General features: G+C 42.4%; 1 protein-coding gene across 2 annotated transcripts in view; it reads right to left on the bottom strand.

Annotated features, from left to right (window-relative positions):
- Positions 1-20,797, bottom strand: part of LOC136863347 (mucin-2) — a 90,899-nt gene that overhangs the window by 57,902 nt on the left and 12,200 nt on the right. The window contains exon 2 of one of the 2 annotated variants that reach the window (XM_067139734.2): positions 9,217-10,540. The exons of the other annotated variant lie outside the window; for it this stretch is intronic. Coding sequence (XP_066995835.2) covers positions 9,518-10,540 — 1,023 coding nt within the window. The 3' untranslated portion in view covers positions 9,217-9,517. Of the gene's footprint in view, positions 1-9,216; positions 10,541-20,797 lie in introns of those variants that run through there. 2 annotated transcript variants of the gene reach the window in all.

The raw sequence follows: 20,797 nt of genomic DNA, 5'->3' as shown, positions 1-20,797 counted from the left end.
ATGCCACAAAGTTTGTGAGCATTGTCGTTGTTGTAATTATTGAACTTTGATTGATTGAGCAGTGAATGTGCTGGGGATAGTAAAGTGGAAACTTTGGTCATCAACCGATGTAACTTAATTGTGTTTAGCCTTCAGCCTAGAAACTTGGATGGTCAGGGGGTCATCAACCTCAGTGACTTAGATTAGGGCCATATGCCATTGTAGCATCATTTCCTTGCGGTCATCATCCACTATGACTTTAAAGTAACTTAGAAGATTAGAGGTCGGTCCATGACATAGACGCAGGTCACATCGATTCAATTAAGGGTCCATGCCGTAGAACCACTGTGTGGCACACACCGATTGGACGGCCTTAATTATACTCAGAGTCCAGAGTTCGTGTTACGAGGGCTGGACCATAACGAATCACTATGATGGTACATGTGGTCTCACATGGAAGCCGAATTTAAGGATTTCCAGACTTCCTTTCTTAAATGATTAATAATTGAGACAATGGTTTCTAGTAAGAATGCCCATCAGGCAGTTATGTTAAAGTCTCACACCAGTGTTCTGACATTTATGTAAAAATGATTGTGGTATCCAGTGGACACAATTGACTATGACACCGTTGACATAGTAAATTACTTCAGAATTTTCCTGAATAAATAGGAATCCTTTAAATAGACCTTTCATTCCAGTAGATAGATTAGAATTAATGAACCCTACCTTTACCTCAGCAAGTGACGAAGAACCCGAAACGACCCAAGAGACAGATCTCATGAACTTTGCTGATAGGTAAGGAAGGTAGGTATCCCTCGATATGGACCTACAGGGTTCAATATCATGATGATCCTTACCAAGAGAATGACGAAGATACTAGAGGAACAACAACCAGTGACACAAGCAGGATTTAGAAACAAATACAGTACAACAGACCACCTACATGCAGTGAATCAACTGATCGAAAAAGCACAAGAATTAAATCTGGATGTACATAAAGCATGTGTGGAACTACAATAAAGCATTCGACTCCGTGGAACAGGAATAAGATTTCGAAGCACTGAGTAAACAAGGTATCCAGAACAAATATATCACACTCCTGGATAAACTTTATGACGGCAGCGAGGTCAGAATAAAAATAGAAAGAGAAGGAAAGAACATCATGATAGAAAAAAAAGAGTTAAGCAAGGTGACCCTCTCTCACCAAAATTATTCACGTGCTTACTGGAGAATCAGTTCAGGAAACTAGATTGGGAAAACAAATACGGCATCAAAATACATGGAGCAAGACTAATGAACTTACGACATCGTATTGGTCAGAGTCGGCAACGGAGCTAGAACAAATGATAATAGAATTAGATAACACCAGCAAAGAAGCGGACCTGACAATGAACCCAAGAAAAACAAAGTTGATTACCAATGCATTGAAAAACCCAATTAACGTAAATGGAGAAACACTGGAACACATAGAGGAATATATATACCTTGGCTAGAACATATCATTCTAAAGCTCTTCAGAGAACGAGGTCAAACGGCGAATAGGACAAGCATGGAAGAGGCCCTGGTCTCTAAAAGTCTTACTGACGGACAAGACTCAGAAACTCATCCTTAAGGCTGAAGTCCTAGAAAAATGTGCGATACCGGTCCTATTATATGAATGCAAAACTTAGGTACTAACACTAAAACTAAGGCATGTGATCCATGCATGCTAGCGTAAAATGGAAAGAAAACTACTCCAGGTCTCATTGAGAGACAGGATGCGGAACGAAGATTTACGAAGGAGAACCGGGATGAAAGACGCTCTGACGACAGGCGAACAGCTAAAATGGAAATGGGGAGGACACGTAGCGAGACTGGATCAAAATCGGCAGACTCACAAAAGAACAATGTGGGATCCCGGAGAAGGAAGACGGAACGTGGCAAGACAAAGAACTAGATGGGCAGACTGGTTTGCGAGATGGGGAGGAAAACAATGGACAAGAACAGCAAAGATAGGGTAAGAGTGGAAAGTAATACCAATGTAAATAGTCCGTTATTGGACATTATAAATTTTCCACCTAACTCATTCCTGGTTGCCAGCGTTTCGCCCCCGTGTGGTAGGTTAGGCTCATCAGTTGGTAAATAGCACAGCCACCAAAACGCATGGCTAGTGCATACCATGGAGGCCACTGAGTAGGCTACTTGGAACCACAGTCAGTGCCAATGCACTATGAGAGACTTTGTCTCATTACCAAAAATTGATGCCTGCCTGGCCATCAGATGATATAGATGTTGATTCCCAGCAAATAGCCATGCGTCTTGGCGAGTGTGCTATTTACCAACTGATGAGCCCAACTTAGCATACTGGGGCAAAACTCTGGCAACCAGGAATGAGTTAGCTGGAAAATTTATAATGCCCAATAATCGAACATTTATATTGGTATTATAAATTTACTCATTCCGGACAAATATTTCAGGTTCCCTATGGGAATCAACCACTATATCATATGATGGCCAGGCAGGCATCAAGTTTTGGTAATGAGACAAAGTCTCTCATAGTACATTGGCACTGCCGGTGGCACCAAGTAGCCTACACAGTGGCCTCCATTGGGACCAGGCACGATTCGACACATCGACTTCACTGAAGCGGACATCCTCGATTTTCGCAGCAGCATCTCCAATTATTTTGATCGGCTGAGTGGCTCCACATCTCAAATACCAGCACCCACCGACCTGAATCAAGCATATAGGCCGACTCCTCGTTGGATGTCAGCCTCCCTACGATCAACCACCATGACGACCACCACCATCACCACTACGTTTGCGACCCCTGCTCACACCTTCTCCTCCCTTTCCATCACAACTGTCACGTCGTCCCATCCATCGTCGAGTCTATCCTCCTCCCTTCCCCCGCTACTTCCTGTTGATCCACCTCGACTATTAAGTATCCCCCCCCCCGCTACTACACCCTTCCACGCCGTCTACATTTGCCTTGCCAACCCCTACGTCACCACCGCCGTCTGACGTACCAGCAGCAGCCGCTCATCAACTTTCATCACCGTCAGCAACATCAGCCATAATCGAAGTCTTCAGTTGCGTCGTCCGCGGCGTAAGCCCACTCATCCTGGCAACCGACATTCAAGAACAACACCGCCTTCAAGCCATTCCCTTCAAGAGCGCGTTCCGTATCCACAACTCCACCGGTCCGACGTACTTAATCAGACTTCAGGTTCGCAGGGCAGCAGCCGTCGCCCACCTCATCTCCAACGGTGCACTTCTCTACGCCCGCCATCATACCGTCGAACCCTCTCGCTCACCTCCCCGCCTTAGACATCGCCCCTCCACATCTCGTCGCCATACCCGGCCTGATCATTCCCGCTTTCAGCGTTCATTCCATGTCCGTCCACCTCTTTCCTTCGCTAATCACTCCATTCCAACCCCGCCTACCCTTGCACATCTCCAACACCTCTTAAGTGTCCTTTACCATATCGCTTCAACACTTCATCACCTTACCTTTCCACGCAACTTCCTTCTCGATACTCCGGTGTAAACCTCCATCTAAAGTCACTTCCCCAAGCCAAGTGGCTCCTCCATAATATTCACATCGCTTACCCATCCCCTACATCTACAAGCAGCACATTGTTGTCTTCACTGCTCCTGGCCCGATAGTTCGTGTTACGATCTAGGGGGCCCGCCCCGCCCTTTGGGTGAGGAATTAACGCATTAGAAGAAGAAGAGCTTCCATGGTATGCACTAGCCATGCGTCATGATGGGCGTGCTATTTACCAACTGATGAGCCCAATTTAGCACACTGGGGCGAAACGCTGGCAACCAGGAATGAGTTAGCTGGAAAAATTTTAATGTCCAATAACGGACCATTTATATTGGTATTATAAATTTACTTATTCGGGACAAATATTCAAGGTTCCCTATGGAAGCAACATCTATATCAAGAGTGGAAAGACCTAGGAAAAATTGTGTGCATAGATAAATAATCTTGCTGTATACACATTTGGTTCAAGCCCTGTGATAAGGTAGGTCGATTAAGACACATGTTATAAAAATTGTTCAACAGTAAAATATACAACAGTGCGCTTCCACAAAGGGGGAAAACTGAAAGTCACCTTTCTGATCACCCCGGGAAGAAACAGTAAAAGTGCCAACAATACAAAAAGAGGTTTTTATGAACTGGTGAACATAAAAATATCATCATCGCGTACACTGAGGAAAGAAGGTGTAAAGTATACAATATACAGGATGTCCGAGAAGTCCCCGTACCCCTAGTTTCATATTATTTTTTGTTATATTTCGGCATGGACAATTGAGTTTGTATAACTGGGGAATTTAATAGTTGTTTTATTAGTATTGGTGCCCCGGCTACTAGCGTTGTTGTCAGTCTCATTTCAGTTGTTAAGTCATGGCGGACGTGAGCGGACACAGCTACACTGTTGAGGAGCGATTAGTGGCGTGTGTGTGGGTGCACGAACGAGCACATACGGGGCAAATAATGACAGTGATAATGAGTGCATTTAGAGATCGCTTTGGCAAACCCCCACCTCGTAAAGCTACTCTGCTTGGGAGAAACGTGCGTTTGCTTCAGGCAGTGTCAAAGACAGGCCGCGTAGTGGACGTAAGAAGACGCGGGAAGAAACGTGTGCCACCGTCGCTCAATCAATTGAGCAGTCTCCATTGAAATCCATTCGCAAAAGAGCAGCTGAACTTCAAATAGTGCGGTCAACAATGCATGACCACGTTAAAAGAGATTTGAAAATGAAAGGATTTAGGCCGATGCATGTGAATAAATTGTCTGACAATGACATGGAGCAACGAGTTGCAGCCTTCCGTGCTTTGTTGGCACAATTCCCAACTGCCGTGTCTTGCTCAAGAGTGTAATTTGCTGATGAATGTGCGATATATCGCAGTTCACATAGGAGCAATGTAGTTTTCTGGTCTAAGTAAAATCCTCATTATGTGCAAGAGTTGGAAAGGAACCCCCCTCATGTTATGGTATGGGCCGGGATATCATCACGTCACTTGTGCGGACCGTATTTGTTATGGGTATGTGAATGGAAAAACTTATTTGCATATGTTACAATCTTGGTTAATACCACAGCTTCAAGACAAGGGAACCATGGGTCATGTGCCGTTACAGCAGGATGGGGCTCCAGCACATTTTGCTATTCAGGTGCGCGAGTTCCTTGATGAACAATTTCAAGGCCGCTGGATTGGCCGGGGCTCACTAACATTTCCAGCCCCGTTGAAATGGCCGCCACGAAGCCCGGACCTTACCACGCCAGACAACTCATGATGGGGAATAAACAAGTCCCATCTGGCTCAACGTCGGTACACGACTAATGAAGAATTGCGCCAAAGTGTGGAGGAAGCCTTTCGTTCCATAACTCCTGAGATGCTCCGCAAGATGTCAATGAGGACTTGGAGACGGATAGAACTCTGTGTAAGGCATGATGGTGCACATACAGATTCCCTGGATTCATAGTGTTTATATGTAAGTACTCCACTATAATATGAAACGTATGAAACTAGGGGTACGGGGACTTCTCGGACACCCTGTACAAGAGTACGCCTCCACACGAAGAGGATACCGTGATGGTCATCTTCTCATCACTCGGGAAAGTAGCAGGACTGTTGTCAAATAGACATTAAGACGTTTGCATGAAGTAGTGATCTGATAACTCACCACGGAACACATAGTGAAAGGAGGACATACATATGTAAATTATGTCAAAGAGAATTTCCAACGTAGGATAAGCTCAAAAACGTAAAAGAAACGTCCACAACATTGGGAGGAGAAGCTATGGAAGAACTAAGTGCTCAAGGGTACGCTTTCACCAAGAACAAATCTCAACCCTCCCTGGAGAAAAAATGTACAAGTGTCAATAACGTAACAGTGCGTTTTCGCGAATTGTTGATCTTGAAAATCCCAATTGCATCCACTCGGAAGTGAGACTACACAAATGTACAAAATGCAGTAATACGTTTTCAAGAAACAAACTAGGAAATAACCAATATAATAATGCTCTTCAGGACCTGCTCACCTGATGAGTTAGACTGAGCATTGTCCCTGTATTGCAGGATACCGCAGCCCTTAGGGGATTCACAAGGCTCTTTATTTATTTATTTATTTATTTATTTATTTATTTATTTATTTATTTACTTATTTATTTATTTATTTATTTACAGGCAAGGGAATATTTTAAATTACGTTCAGCAAATTTCGCTTTAGTTTCCATACGATTGATTTTAACTATTTTATACTACTTTCCAGTAATTTTTAACTGTCACTCATGTGTTCTTGTTCTAGTGTATTTATTTTATTCTTTTCTTTCGTTATCATGAAATGTTTACTTTATTTCTGGTAATATTTTTTTTTGTTTTCATACAATTGTTCGTTGTATTTTTGTACCTGTTACATAATAAAAGTATGTTTCAATTTAATTTCGTTGTTTTACTGCTGTAAGTAAGCGTGAATTTTCACAAGAATATCTCCCACCCTCATAATAATAATAATAATAATAATAATAATAATAATAATAATAATAATAGTAATTGTACAGGGGGTACACCTTCTCCGTCCAGTCGAACTGCGATCCTTCTAGAAAGCCATCTGTGCTACGAATCTCGAAATAATGTAACTCAAAATTCTTGTACATTTAACCATTAGATGATGTCTCTCTCATAGGCCTATGTGCCCCCTCTGGCGGGATTATGGACAATTAATTCTGAAGGGAATTTCAATTTTTTGAAGGTGCCAAACCTTAAGATTTTGTAGATTTTTTTAATGTATCAGTGTTGTCAACACTCCTACGGCTTCCTTCTTCCTTAAGTTATTAATCAATCAGGAATTTTGTGTATATTTCTCTAGGCAATTAAAATTGGCAGTGTGTACAGGCATCCAGCCTATCTGTAAGGAGTTCTATAACTTTCCCCACTGAGATGCTATAAAAGTTGGGCAGTTTTGGGCTATATTGTCATCTTCAGCGCTCCGGTCTAGTGAGTGCGGCGTAATTAGGATGCAGAGGCTGCCTGCCGTCGTTCGCAAGGCCCAGCTACTCAAGGTAATGGCAAAAATTTCTTAACATGTGATACCACCAGGTAGATAACTTGAGGGGAAGGTTTCACACTTCTTTTCTTAATGTAAAGTTCTAAATTCATTGTTTAAATGTAAATTTTCGGAAAGTCTGAGGACTCTGTTCAAAATCCTGCTACCGAGCTCGATAGCTGCAGTCGCTTAAGTGCGGCCAGTATCCAGTAATCGGGAGATAGTGGGTTCGAACCCCACTATCGGCAGCCCTGGTTTCAGCGGTTGTACCTTAATTAAGGCCACGGCCGCTTCCTTCCCATTCCTAGGCCTTTCCTCTCCCATCGTCGCCATAAGACCTATCTGTGTCGGTGCGACGTAAAGCAACTAGCAAAAAAAATTCCTGCTGGGAAACATGTAAATTAAGGGAACAAATAATGTTCACACTCTGTTGATTCCCATTCAACTGGGTATGGGGTGACTATTTTTTTTTTATAAACCTCTAAATTCTTCACTCGCCTTCGGCATTTAATATTTTTTGGTTAGTCACCCCTCTGTAGTATAGGCTTAGCCTCTGCAACTTCGGGCCATAAGCCCATTTAGGATTTTAGAGTTTTTATAAAAGGAATGTAAGTGTTTCGCCTCCTAGCCTTTTGTTCATGGCTGATCGGCTTAAATCTCTTAATTTTATATTAAGGCCATCTAGTATGGGCACTCATTGCCCCGGCTTAAAAAGTAATTATTGATAAACGAGTGTGTAACACACTGTTGAATAGAATTGACTGCAAACACTGTTTTTGAAAGTCGTAAGACATAATTCTTTAAGAAGCTTGTGCCTCTTAGAGGCTGGACTGCAGTAACCTTTCGGAGCTAAGTCTCCTAGAATGTAGGTGAGTGGAGCAAATACGCTCTTGTATAATAGTGTACCTTCAGAGTTACAATACTCATCCCTTATATATTACCGTATTGGTAATTCTATCCAGTTCTTGTACTGTACCTGATTGTTGGACTTATAATCCACTACTGTCATCAGAGCTGACGAGCTCATTGTTATTCCAATTAACTGTTATTTGTTGTTGCATGTTCAGATTTTCTACCTACTAAATTTTAGAATACAAAAAAGAAAAAGGAAAGAAATAAAATTTCAAAAGTTAGTGCTTTAACTTATGCTCTGATCAGTACCCTGTCCACCCATTCACCCCAGCACCTTCTTATACCTCTGCGTTCCGCAAAATCCTCGGAACAATAATAATAATAATAATAATAATAATAATAATAATAATAATAATAATAATAATAATAATAATAATAATAATAATAATAATAATAATCAAACTTATCTTCTACAGTAGGCAGTGCACGGCCGTCAAAATATACGTTTATCCTTCCAAATTTAAATTTCCATGAACTTTCAGAAGATGGCTAAGTCCATTCTCTGAAGAATATCCTTATATTGTAACGCCAACTCCTCCACATTGCATTGTTGACGGTACATAAGTTGACAGGTATCATTTTCAGGCATTAACATACCGAAACCGTCCCATTGGACTTTATAGTTGTGTAGGTCATCACTCCAAATAACTTGTATCCATTTGTTCACTTTTCAGCGGCGTCACTCTTTTTAGCACTTAGGGCGGAGCTCAGCATTCAGAGGAGAAACATTTAGTTTAAGGGCAGCTTCACGATAGGGAAACTCTCGTTCCTCTATGCTCACAGCAACAATTTCTGAGACTGGCTTGGCAATTAGTAACACAGCGGAACACATCAGTGATTGATTATTCACTCGATGTCTAACGATTTTCGTGGTCCACCCTCATCAGAAACCGACGGTACATTGATGCCCACCTTTTGGTTATAGCTGTGCCTTAACCTTTTTGCTTCACAATTACTTAATCAACAGAGGACTTGAGAAATTCGAGAAGGTTAGCAATGTCCCTGTCAGACCAATTGCCGACGACGTAACCTAGCTTACTTTCGAAGTCACTGGGCTTTCGTAATGTATCCATGCACTGGTACTTTGGATGAATTAACAACACAGCACTCGGCTTCCTTTTATGCTACCAAATATGGTCGTGGTGTTGTCCCAGCTTCAGTTTACTAATGCACGGAAATTTCTGGATAATTCTGATCTTATAGCAAATAGCAGGGAGGCTCACCGTCCTAGTAGATTACCCTCCTATGGAATCTAGAAAAAGGAATAGGCCACATGAATAAAACAATTCTTTGTGTGGGTATTTATCACATAATTTGGTATTTAATTTACTATATTCTGTTTACAAAATCTGTCTATTAAAATATGTTACAAGTATGTTTGAAAAGAAAATGTAAAGCTGCTCCGTGGTATTTATAGTCATTGCTCGAAACACAGAGAGAAGAGTGAATCTCGAGGATAAAAAAACAATTCCTATACGACTTCTCCAATATTTATCTCCAAGGTAATAAGTTCTTATTGAGGATTTACAATGAATCTATTTGATTGTAATGTATTTTCTCATCAGTGAGGTTTTATACGGATTCTCTTCAAGAATAGAGAGACATACATTCACCTTCCACGCACTGTTTAGCATTATCGTCATACCAGTAACCTGGCCAGCAGTTTATAGGATGTGGAACGAGGGTAATATCACAGAAATAGAATCCATGGCAATTTACGGGGTCTTTCACAGGCCCAAAATGAGTGCAGATGATGGGAGGGGTAGAAGTGGTCTTGGGAGGAGTAAGAGAAGTAGGAGGAGGAGAAGTGGTTGCAGATGGAGTCATAGAAGTAGGAGGAGGAGAAGTGGTTGCAGATGGAGTCATAGAAGTAGGAGCAGGAGAAGTGGTGGCAGATGGAGTCATAGAAGTAGGAGGATGAGAAGTGGTTTCATATGGAGTCATAGAAGTAGAAGGAGGAGAAGTGGTTTCAGATGGAGTCATAGAAGTAGGAAGGGAGGAAGTGGTTCCGATAGTTGTAGAAGAAGATTGATTACATATGTCTATATCGGCAGATGGTAAAACGCAAAGTGGTTCATCTTCACTATTGCACGCGTGGTCCTTAGGATTGAACGGTTTGAGGTCGCAGTAGCTCATGATGAGACGATTTGGCAAGCAGTAGTAGAACAGCCACTCGTTACCACTAACAGCCCCCTGCACTCCAATGTTTTTACAAAGTATCGGAGCAGAGCACTTTCCATTTGGTTTGCATTCCCCTGTGCAAGCGTCGTAAATCTCCGTTCCTGGACACGTACGACAAGCAACTGCAGGCTCACCAGGCGTAGTACAGAAGACTGACTTTCCGCAGTCGAGTGGATCAGGGTACATTCCCACTTTGTCACAAGTTACTGCAGGAAATCTTGGCTGATGCAACATATTTTCTTCGCTGCATTTACACAATCCTCCTCCGCACACACAGGATCCACTCTCGCACTCACCAAGTCGTTCCCAGGAGTTGCCGTCACCTGTGCAGAGGCCGACTTCTCTTAAAGTAGTGTCACACATCATACCAGGCGATTTGCAGTAACTTGGGGCAGACGCTTTAACTCCTGAGAATGCACAGCCTCCCACCTGGAATTTAAGAATATACGATTATGGCGATAACATAATTTTTGGGATCAATGTCCAAATCCAATGGTTTAGCCAACTGCTTTCTAAATGGTCTGGCACTCGATTTAAGGTTTCGGTTACGGGAATTATGTACAAACAACTGTGGTAATTGCAAAATCTTGATATTTTATCAATACGTACAGACGAATTTCAACCAGAGAATCATGTATTCGGACGCTTTGAGCTCCTTAATGACCACTAACCTGTGGTTTCTTCCTTTCTATAGATCATCCTCACAAGCGCAATCGGTTAGACGTTGTCCTTTTGTTCCCAGTTAGTGGTCGATGGCATCTGCGGGCGTATAAATGTGACGACTGGAGTAGTTTTTTCTTTGCTAGTGACTTTACGTCGCGCCGATAAATATAGGTTTTATGGCAACGATGGGATAGGAAAGGCTAGGAGTTGGAAGGATGCGGCCGTGACCTTAATTATGGCATAGCCCCAGCATTTGCCTGGTGTGAAAATGAGAAATCACGGAAAACCATTTTCAGGGCTGCCGACGGTGCGATTCGAACCCACTATCTCCCGAATGCAAGCTCACAGCTGTGCGCCACTAACCGCACGACCAACTCGCCCGGCCGACTGGAGTAATAGAAGTAGCAGAAGGAGAAAGGTTTCGGTACCTTGAAAAACTCCACCACGGTGTCGCTTAAAATTCTACAGAAATTGAAGGGGTGTTAAATAAATAATAGTATTAACATTAGTACACTTCCTTCTTATTACTACTTACGGCGGAATGAGGACAGTTCAGGACCTATCTGATCCGAATAGATATTAATAGTTTTTTCGTCTTAAGACATATTGGTTCGAACCAAGAGGGGCCAATAGCAAAAGTATAGTAGTAATGAAGAGCTAAAACCTACGTTACACCGAGTAAGTTGAACGCGTGGTACGGGTCGCGTAATTGTGAACTTGCATTCGGGAAATTATGGGTTTGAATACCATCGCCGGCGACTCTGTGAGTGTTTTACCGTGGTTTGTCGTTTTCACACCAGAAAAAATCTGGGCTTGTACCTTAAATTAAGACCACAGTCGCTACTCTCCCTTTCGCAATTTTAAAGCGCAAAATATCTTCGATGTGTTAATGCGAAGTTAAACCACTAACAAAAAGTCTACGTCAGAAATGGATATGTTGGACGAAAATATAGAGTACATATTAACCTGCTTCGATGGCGAAGTCATGTAAGGCGAATGAAGTAAGGAGACTAACAGCTTGGTCGTAGACGTACAAGCAGAGAAATATGTAAGAAACGATGATTAGGCTTGATATTTAAAGATTTCTAGATGTGTACGGGGAGGAAGAGAAGAAGCGATCACAGTGCCGCCTACAAACAGAAGATAAAAAAGAGCCGTTTAATTCTTTAACAAGAGGCAGCCACTTTTATTAACAATATTCAGATTATTAACAAGATAACTCAATTTATCTGGTTCTTATCGGGGACTGTTTTGTATTAATGAATAATCTGCAAGTAAACTTGGGCTATTTATTCAGCATTATGATGAAATGACTTATCTTGTAAGTGTCAAAGGATAGAGAGCATTGGCCTTAGTGGGTTACTGCAAAAAAATTTTAAAAAAACTGAAGAAAATTACATCTGTTCCTTTTTGCCGGGATGAGTGATATGGTGTGATAGAGCCCACTTTTAGGTTTTAAAATAATTTTTCTTGCAAGTTATTCTTATTATTTCTGACCTCTTTCAATGATATGGGATTGGCACTAATGTAGATTAAACCCATTTTACGGCCGGCTGCCCTTTCTGACGCCAGTGCTATAAGGAGGGATGTATTCACTACTGCATCTTTCTGTGTTTGTAGCGTGATGTGTTGAATGTAAATGAAAACGTGTATTAATACAATCACAAAACACCCAGGCCCCGAGCTAGAGGAATGAGTCAGACGTGGCTAGTATCACCGGCCCGGTTGTGAATCGAACCCAGGGCCCATTGAACTCAAGGCCATTAAGCTGACCATTCAGCCAAGGAGCCGGCTTTTCCTTTGCTATTTGCCTACCTAATTTTCTGACATACATACACGCCTGATTAGCTACCACCTCCGGAGGCCCGGGTTCGATTTCCGGCCCTGCCACGCAATTTGAAAAGTGGTATGAGGGCTGGAACGGGGTCCATTCAGCCTCAGTATGTCAACTGAGTAGAGGGGGCTTAGACTCCCACCTCGGCCATCCTCCAAGTGGTTTTCCATGATTTCCCACTTCTCCTCCAGGCAAACGCCGGGATGGTACCGAACTTAAGGTCAGGACCTCTTCCTTGTCTATAACTGCCGATCTTCCCATCGCGCCACAAGGCCCCTTTTCTGCATAACAGGTGAGGCCACCTTTGTGAAGTACTGATCCTCCTCCCAAGTTGTATTCCTCGACCCAAATTTTCCCGTTCCGGGACACTGCCCTTGGGATGCCTCACTGAGTCCGAGGAAAGAGCCAACCCTGGAGGGTAAACAGATTAAGAAAGAAGAACGAACTTCGAACATTTGCTCTAGAATAATAGGTAAATTTCATTGACCCTAAAAGTGCGCGAGGTGTTACGACCTAAAATATCCTGAACTGGCTTTCTTGAAATAATACTTCACACGCGAAGCATTCTAATGGCGAGTACAGTAGGTCGATATGTTACTCAGCTGGGGAGATGCAGTCGCAACACTTGCATCAAAAGCGACTTCCTGAGAAAAGAAAACCTGCAGACAATACGTTCCTGAGCAATGAACGCTCTTGTGTTCAACTGGGGCTCGTGGAAGAAGAATTCTTATTAGCGTCCGGTCATAATGAAATGAGTGGCTGCCTAGCTGAGGCGGTAAAGTCGTGTTCGGTTTACAAGGAAGGACGTGGCTTCGATTCCCGTAAGAAGATCGAACAATTTAAGAAACGTGCTTTCCGCTTTTGGAGGTGCACATGGCCCTGAGGTTTACTCATCCTACACCAAAAAGGAGTAACTTGTTAATTCCTGGGAGCAAAGGTGGCTGGGCTTAAAGCTAAGCACTCTACCCCATCAAGTGCCGAGGTTACGGATAGTGAAAGCCTTTACCTTCCAAACCTTCAAGGGCTTTCATGGCCTATACGGAGATGACTTCTCTTTGCTTTGCGTAATCAAGGAGTTGTTTTAGACATTGTCCAGAGTGTCCCACATATTTGTACAACAGACCAACATTAGCTATTCATCCGTGACGCGACTATTTCCAAACAATAAATTTAGACCGACCAGCAGTAATTACAACACAAACTTTGCGATCTGACTTCGATATTTTGGGAATATTTTAATCAATGGATATTACACAAAGTAGGCAGTGTTTCAGCCTTTACATAAATAGTTTTATTTTTGAATTGGTATCACTAAAATTCTGCTACGTAACATCAAATACCAATGGACCCGTTCAGTGGCAAACGAAAATCCATTCTTTGGAATCCAAAGTAATAGACAGTAAAAATAAGTGCTGCCTGGGAATTGAACCTGTCTCTGCACGACCTGGATTTTTAACCACAGAGGGGTGTGTTTTTGCCACCTTCCTACTTCTACATCTACTCGTCCTAGCAATCAGTTGGAAATTCGCAGTCTAAAGGATTAATATACGCTTTATGTAACTGTTATTCGCAGCTGTGTCCGGCTCCATGGCTAAATGGTTAGCGTGCTGGCCTTTGGACACAGGGGCCCGGGTTCGATTCCCGGCAGTTTCGGGAATTTTAACCATCATTGGTTAATTTCGCTGGCACGGGGGCTGGGCGTATGTGTTGTCTTCATCATCATATCATCCTCATCACGACGTCCAGGACGCCTAGGGGCGTCAAATCAAAAGACCTTCATCCGGCGAGCCGAACTTGTCCTCGGACACTCCCGGCACTAAAAGCCATGCGCCATTTCACTTCATTCGCAGCTGTGATCGTTTTATATATTTAAAAAAAAGTTTTATATATTCACTAGCAAGATACCCGTGCTTCGCTACGGTATTGTGCTGAAATTTATAATTGAATGCTTAACGTGTTATATATAAACCGCCGAAATTCGCGATATGACTCGTTTTCTGAGAGAAACCGCCAAAATTCGCGATATGACTCGTTTTCTGAGAGATTACGGCAAGAAGTTCCTCACATTTTTCAATCTTTCTTTCCAGCAATCAATTTTGTACTTCCAGGGCTAGCTCCAGATAGTCCGCCCTGTCAGTTGGGTCCCTAAATCTTTGCCATCTTTTCCTATAAGCATTTTAATATGGATCAAATCCTTGAGGAGATCCGGCGTGGTGTCGTCTTGGGTGCCTTGGCGGTACTGAACCCGCGGCCGGACCGCACTCGTAGTCATTACCCGGCCAAGACATTTTTCCAGCACAGTCCGCACATTTTGAGGAAGTTCCAGAACATTATTATTGTTGTTGTTGTTGTTGTTGTTGTTGTTCTGGAGCCCGCAGCAAGATGCAAGACCGATACTTGGCGGTAAATTACATCTGCTGCCATTGTCATTGCTGACAATGTGACCAGCACCATTTTCGTGCATAGGCAAGTGCGCGGGATTTCTGGCGATACGAATGATATACTTCCGTGCATTATTGACTTCATTCTAGAGGTTAAAAATTGCACGGTCAATATCATTAATATCCTTTACTTCAAATGTGTTTAAATTTTTATTTATATGCCAGGAGAATCTACTGTAATCTAACTTTAACTTCTCCAAAGAAAAAGATGGCTCTTCAAAACGAACTCTTGAACTCTTGAACCCCCCCGGAAAGAGAAGGCGTGTTTCTTTATGCTAAAGGAGATTCCAAATACCAATGTTCTCGTCTGTTACCTTCAGTTTTGAGATTTAAGTATCCCCATAAAAGGAATTCACTTTTCTTCACTTCCTTTCCGTGAAAAAATACTTGTTTCCTTGTTAGTAAATGATCTTCTAAATAACAATTATCACGACTCTAACATCTTCAGTTTTGAGATATGTGTCCACATAAAAGGAATTCAACTCCTTTTCACTCCCTCCCACCAAGACGATTCCCCAAAAAATGCGTTTTTCATTGTTTTCAAAGGAGATCCAAATACCAGTTTTCACGTCTGTAACAACTCCAGTCTTTGAGATATCAGTATCCTAATAAAAAGAATTCAACCCCATTTTCAGTAAGTTTGACCCACCCACCCAAGAGGTTTTTCCAAAAGCACAAAACAAATGTTTCTTTATTTTTAATAGAGATTAAAAAATACCATTTTTCACTTCTGTAACATGTTAAGTTTTGAGATATACTGTAGACATGCTCAATTCAAAATTTCGCTCCCTTTTTTAGTTTTCCTTGAGTGGAGCTTCCGAACACAAATCACCTATGTTTCTTTACTTTTACACGAGATTCCAAATACCAATTTTTACGCCTGTAGCATTTTACTTTTCTGAGATGTACTGTAGATACTGTCTTTCTAAACACTCACCCCATTTGTCACTCCTGTTTAACCCCCATTAATTGGATATTCCGAAAACAAAAAATACCTGTTTCTATATTTTTTAAATGAGATTCCAAATGCAAATTTTCAGGTCTGTAATATCTTCAGTTTCTGAGATATAACTATCCTCATTAAAGGCATTCAACACCTTCTTCACGCTTTTTTTCACCCCTCCTAGTGGGATTTTCCAAAAACAAGAAAATACTTGTTTCTTTACTTTTAAAGGAGATTCTATATTCCAATTTCTACATCTGTAAACTTTTAAAGTTTTGAGATATAGATACACACATTTTGAAATTTCACCCCCCTTTTCACCCCCTTAGCGACGGAGTTTCCGAAAATCCTTTCTTAGCTAGCTCCTACATTGTAATATAAATGTATCCTCAAAGTTGCATTTCATTATGTCCTGTAGTTTTGGCTTGGCGATGATGAATGGGTCTGTCAGTCAGTCAGTCAGGACATGTTCTTTTATACACTGACTGACAGAGCAAATGCAACACTAAGAAGGAGTGGTCAGAACTTTATGCCAATTGCAGGGTAGACTGACGTCACTGAGGTATGCTCATGATGTGAAATGCGCCGCTGTGCTGCGCACGCAGCGAACGATAAATGGGACACGGCGTTGGCGAATGGCCCACTTCGTACCGTGATTTCTCAGCCGACAGTCATTGTAGAACGTGTTGTCGTGTGCCACAGGACACGTGTATAGCTAAGAATGCCAGGCCGCCGTCAACGGAGGCATTTCCAGCAGACAGACGACTTTACGAGGGGTATGGTGATCGGGCTGAGAAGGGCAGGTTGGTCGCTTCGTCAAATCGCAGCCGATACCCATAGGGATGTGTCCACGGTGCAGCGCCTGTGGCGAAGATGGTTGGCGCAGGGACATGTGGCACGTGCGAGGGGTCCAGGCGCAGCCAGAGTGACGTCAGCACGCGAGGATCGGCGCATCCGCCGCCAAGCGGTGGCAGCCCCGCACGCCACGTCAACCGCCATTCTTCAGCATGTGCAAGACACCCTGGCTGTTCCAATATCGACCAGAACAATTTCCCGTCGATTGGTTGAAGGAGGCCTGCACTCCCGGCGTCCGCTCAGAAGACTACCATTGACTCCCACAGCATAGACGTGCACGCCTGGCATGGTGCCGGGCTAGAGCGACTTGGATGAGAAATGAGGGAATGGCGGAACGTCGTGTTCTCCGATGAGTCACGCTTCTGTTCTGTCAGTGATAGTCACCGCAGACGAGTGTGGCGTCGGCGTGGAGAAAGGTCAAATCCGGCAGTAACTGTGGAGCGCCCTACCGCTAGACAACGCGGCATCATGGTTTGGGGCGCTATTGCGTATGATTCCACGTCACCTCTAGTGCGTATTCAAGGCACGTTAAATGCCCACCGTTACGTGCAGCATGTGCTGCGGCCGGTGGCACTCCCGTACCTTCAGGGGCTGCCCAATGCTCTGTTTCAGCAGGATAATGCCCGCCCACACACTGCTCACATCTCCCAACAGGCTCTACGAGGTGTACAGATGCTTCCGTGGCCAGCGTACTCTCCGGATCTCTCACCAATCGAACACGTGTGGGATCTCATTGGACGTCGTTTGCAAACTCTGCCCCAGCCTCGTACGGACGACCAACTGTGGCAAATGGTTGACAGAGAATGGAGAACCATCCCTCAGGACACCATCCGCACTCTTATTGACTCTGTACCTCGACGTGTTTCTGCGTGCATCGCCGCTCGCGGTGGTCCTACATCCTACTGAGTCGATGCCGTGCGCATTGTGTAACCTGCATATCGGTTTGAAATAAACATCAATTATTCGTCCGTGCCGTCTCTGTTTTTTCCCCAACTTTCATCCCTTTCGAACCACTCCTTCTTGGTGTTGCATTTGCTCTGCCAGTCAGTGTATATACAGACTAGCAAGTTACCCGTGCTTCGCTACGGTATTATACTGAAATTTATAGTTGAATGCTTATTGTTTTTGATATATAATCCACCGAAATTCGCGATCTGACAAGTTTACTGCGAGAATCCGCCAAAATGCGCGATCTGACTCGTTTTCTAATAGATTACGGCTAGTTTCCTCCCATTTTTCAATCTTTCTTTCCAGCAATCGATTTCGTACTTCCCGGGCTAGGTCCAGGTATTCCACCCGATCAGTTGGGTCCCTAAATCTTTGCCATCTTTTCCTATAAGCATTTTTAATATGGATCAAATCCATCAGGAGATCCGGCGTGGTGTCGTCCTGGGTGCCTTGGCAGTCCTGAATCCGCGGCCGGACTGCATTCTTACTTAGTCATTACCCGTCCAGGACCCGTTTCCAGCGCGGTCCGCATATTTGACGACGGTCCAGAACATTACTATTATTATTATTATTATTATTATTATTATTATTATTATTAAATGTTCTGGACCCCACAGCAAGATGCAAGACCGCTACCTGGCGGTAAATTGCATCTGCTGCCATTGTCATTGTTGACAATGTGACCAGCACCACTGTACCGCGTAGGCATGTGTGCGGGATTTCTGGCGATACGAATGACATACTTCCGTGCATTATTGACCTTATTATAGAGGTGAACAATTTGACGGTCAATCTCATTCCTATCTTTTATTTCAAATGTGTTTAAATTTTTATTTATATGCCAGGAGAGTCTACTCTAATCTAAGAACATTCTCCGAAGGAAAAGATGGCTGTTGAAAACGAACCCAGGAAAGATTAAAAATGATTGGTTTATGATCAGAATAAGTACATCGAAAATCTACAGCCTGTTTCCAGTCATTCGACAGGGTCAGGAATGGAATGAATAATGCCCCATCTAGCGGCGACAATAGGAATTGTGCCGGCTGCCGAAGCACTCCTCTGGGGCAATGATCGATGAAAGACAAATGGAATGAAATACTGGACGGTATTGCTGGAATGAATGATGACAGGGAAAACCGGAGTATCGGGAGAAAAACCTGTCCCGTCTCCGTTTTGTCCAGCACGAATGTCACATGGAGTGACCGGGATTTGAACCACGGAGCCCAGCTGTGAGAGGCCGGTGCGCTGCCTCCTGAGCAACGGAGGCTCCTTATAAGTAATTATGAACAGTAAAATCAATTGGTCTCACCTCCTATTACACCCCACCGCCGTTAAGTTTATTTAACCCCCCCCCCACCAAAAAGTTAAAAGAAGGCGTGTTTCTTTATGTTTAAAGGAGATTCCAAACACCAATGTTCACGTCTATTACCTTCAGTTTTGAGATATAAATATCCCCATAAAAATAATTCACTTTTTCACTTCCTTTCACACTCCCGCCCCCACTCTAAGTGAATTTTCCGGCAGAAAACACTTGTTTCTTTAATAGTAAGGGATCTTCTAAATACCAATTATTACGACTCTAACTTCTTCAGTTTTTGATTTATGTGTCATGAAAGGAATTCAACTCCTTTTCAATCCCGCCCCCCAAGATGGTTTCCCCCCCCTCAAAACGCGTTTTTCTTTGTTTTAAAGGAGATCCAAATACCAATTTTCCCGTCTGTAATAACTTTAGTTTTTATTAGATGTGTGTATTCTCATACAATTAAGTCAATTAATTTTGCAATCCTATCACCCCCCCCCCCCCGCATTGGATTTTACGAGAATACGTGTTTCTTTACTTTTAAAGCAGATGACAAATATCAAATTTCATGTCTGTAACATCTTCATTTTCGAGATATCAGTAGCCTAATTAAAAGAATTCAACACAATTTTCAGTCGCATTTACCCCCCCCCCCCCCCCGTGGTATTTCCGAAAACTAAACATGCACGTTTCTTTATTTTTAATAGAGATAAAAAATAACATTCTTCACTTCTGTAACATGTTAAGTTTTTTTAGATGCACTGTAAAAATTCTCATTTTAAAATTTCATGCCTTTTTACGAGTAGTTCCCCTTAAGTGGAGTTTCCAAAATCAAGTCACCTATGTTTCTTTACATTTACAGGAGATTCCAAATACCCACTTTTTACGTCTGTAACATTTTACGTTTTTCAGATATTCTGTAAATATATTCTTTCAAAAACGTCACCCAAAATTGTCACTCCCGTTTAACCGCCATTAATTGGATTCTCCAAAAACAAAAACAAAACAAAAAATACGCGTTTCTTTATTTTTAAAGGAGATCCCATATACAAATTTTAAGTTCTGTAATATCTTCAGTTTCTGAGATATATGTATCCTCATTAAAGGCATTCAACCAATTATTCATCCTTTTACACCCCTCCTGTTGGGATTTACAGAAAAAAAAATACGTGTTCCTTTATTTTTAAAGGATATTCTAAATACCAATTTTTACATCTGTAAACTTTTCAAGTTTTAAGATGTATACACACTCATTTTAAAATTCACCCCCCCCCCCTTTTCACCCCCCATTATTTGGAATTTCCAAAAATGAAAAATACGTGTTTCTTTACTTTTAATGTAGATCCCAAATGCCTATTTTCAGGTCTGTAATATCTTCAGGTTCTGAAATATAAGTAGCCTCATTAAAGGCATTCAACCCCTTTTTCACCCTTTTCCACCCTTCCTATTGGGATTTTCCGAAAACAAAAAATACGTGTTTATTTTTAAAGGAGATTCTAAGTACCAGTTTTTACATCTATAAACTTCGAAAGTTTTGAGAGATAGATACACTCATTTTAAAAATTCACCCCCTTTTCACCCCCTCCCCCCCCCCCCCTTAATTGGATTTTCCAAAAACAAAAAATACGTGTTTCTTCATTTTTAAAGGAGACCCCAAACACCAATTTTCAGGTCTGTAATATCTTCAGTTTTTGAGATATAA

The sequence above is a fragment of the Anabrus simplex genome, chromosome 2, assembly GCF_040414725.1.
Source record: "Anabrus simplex isolate iqAnaSimp1 chromosome 2, ASM4041472v1, whole genome shotgun sequence".
NCBI classification, from domain to species: domain Eukaryota; kingdom Metazoa; phylum Arthropoda; class Insecta; order Orthoptera; family Tettigoniidae; genus Anabrus; species Anabrus simplex.
The sequence above is the reverse complement of the archived record's forward strand: the minus strand, read 5'-3'. Positions and strand labels throughout refer to the sequence as shown.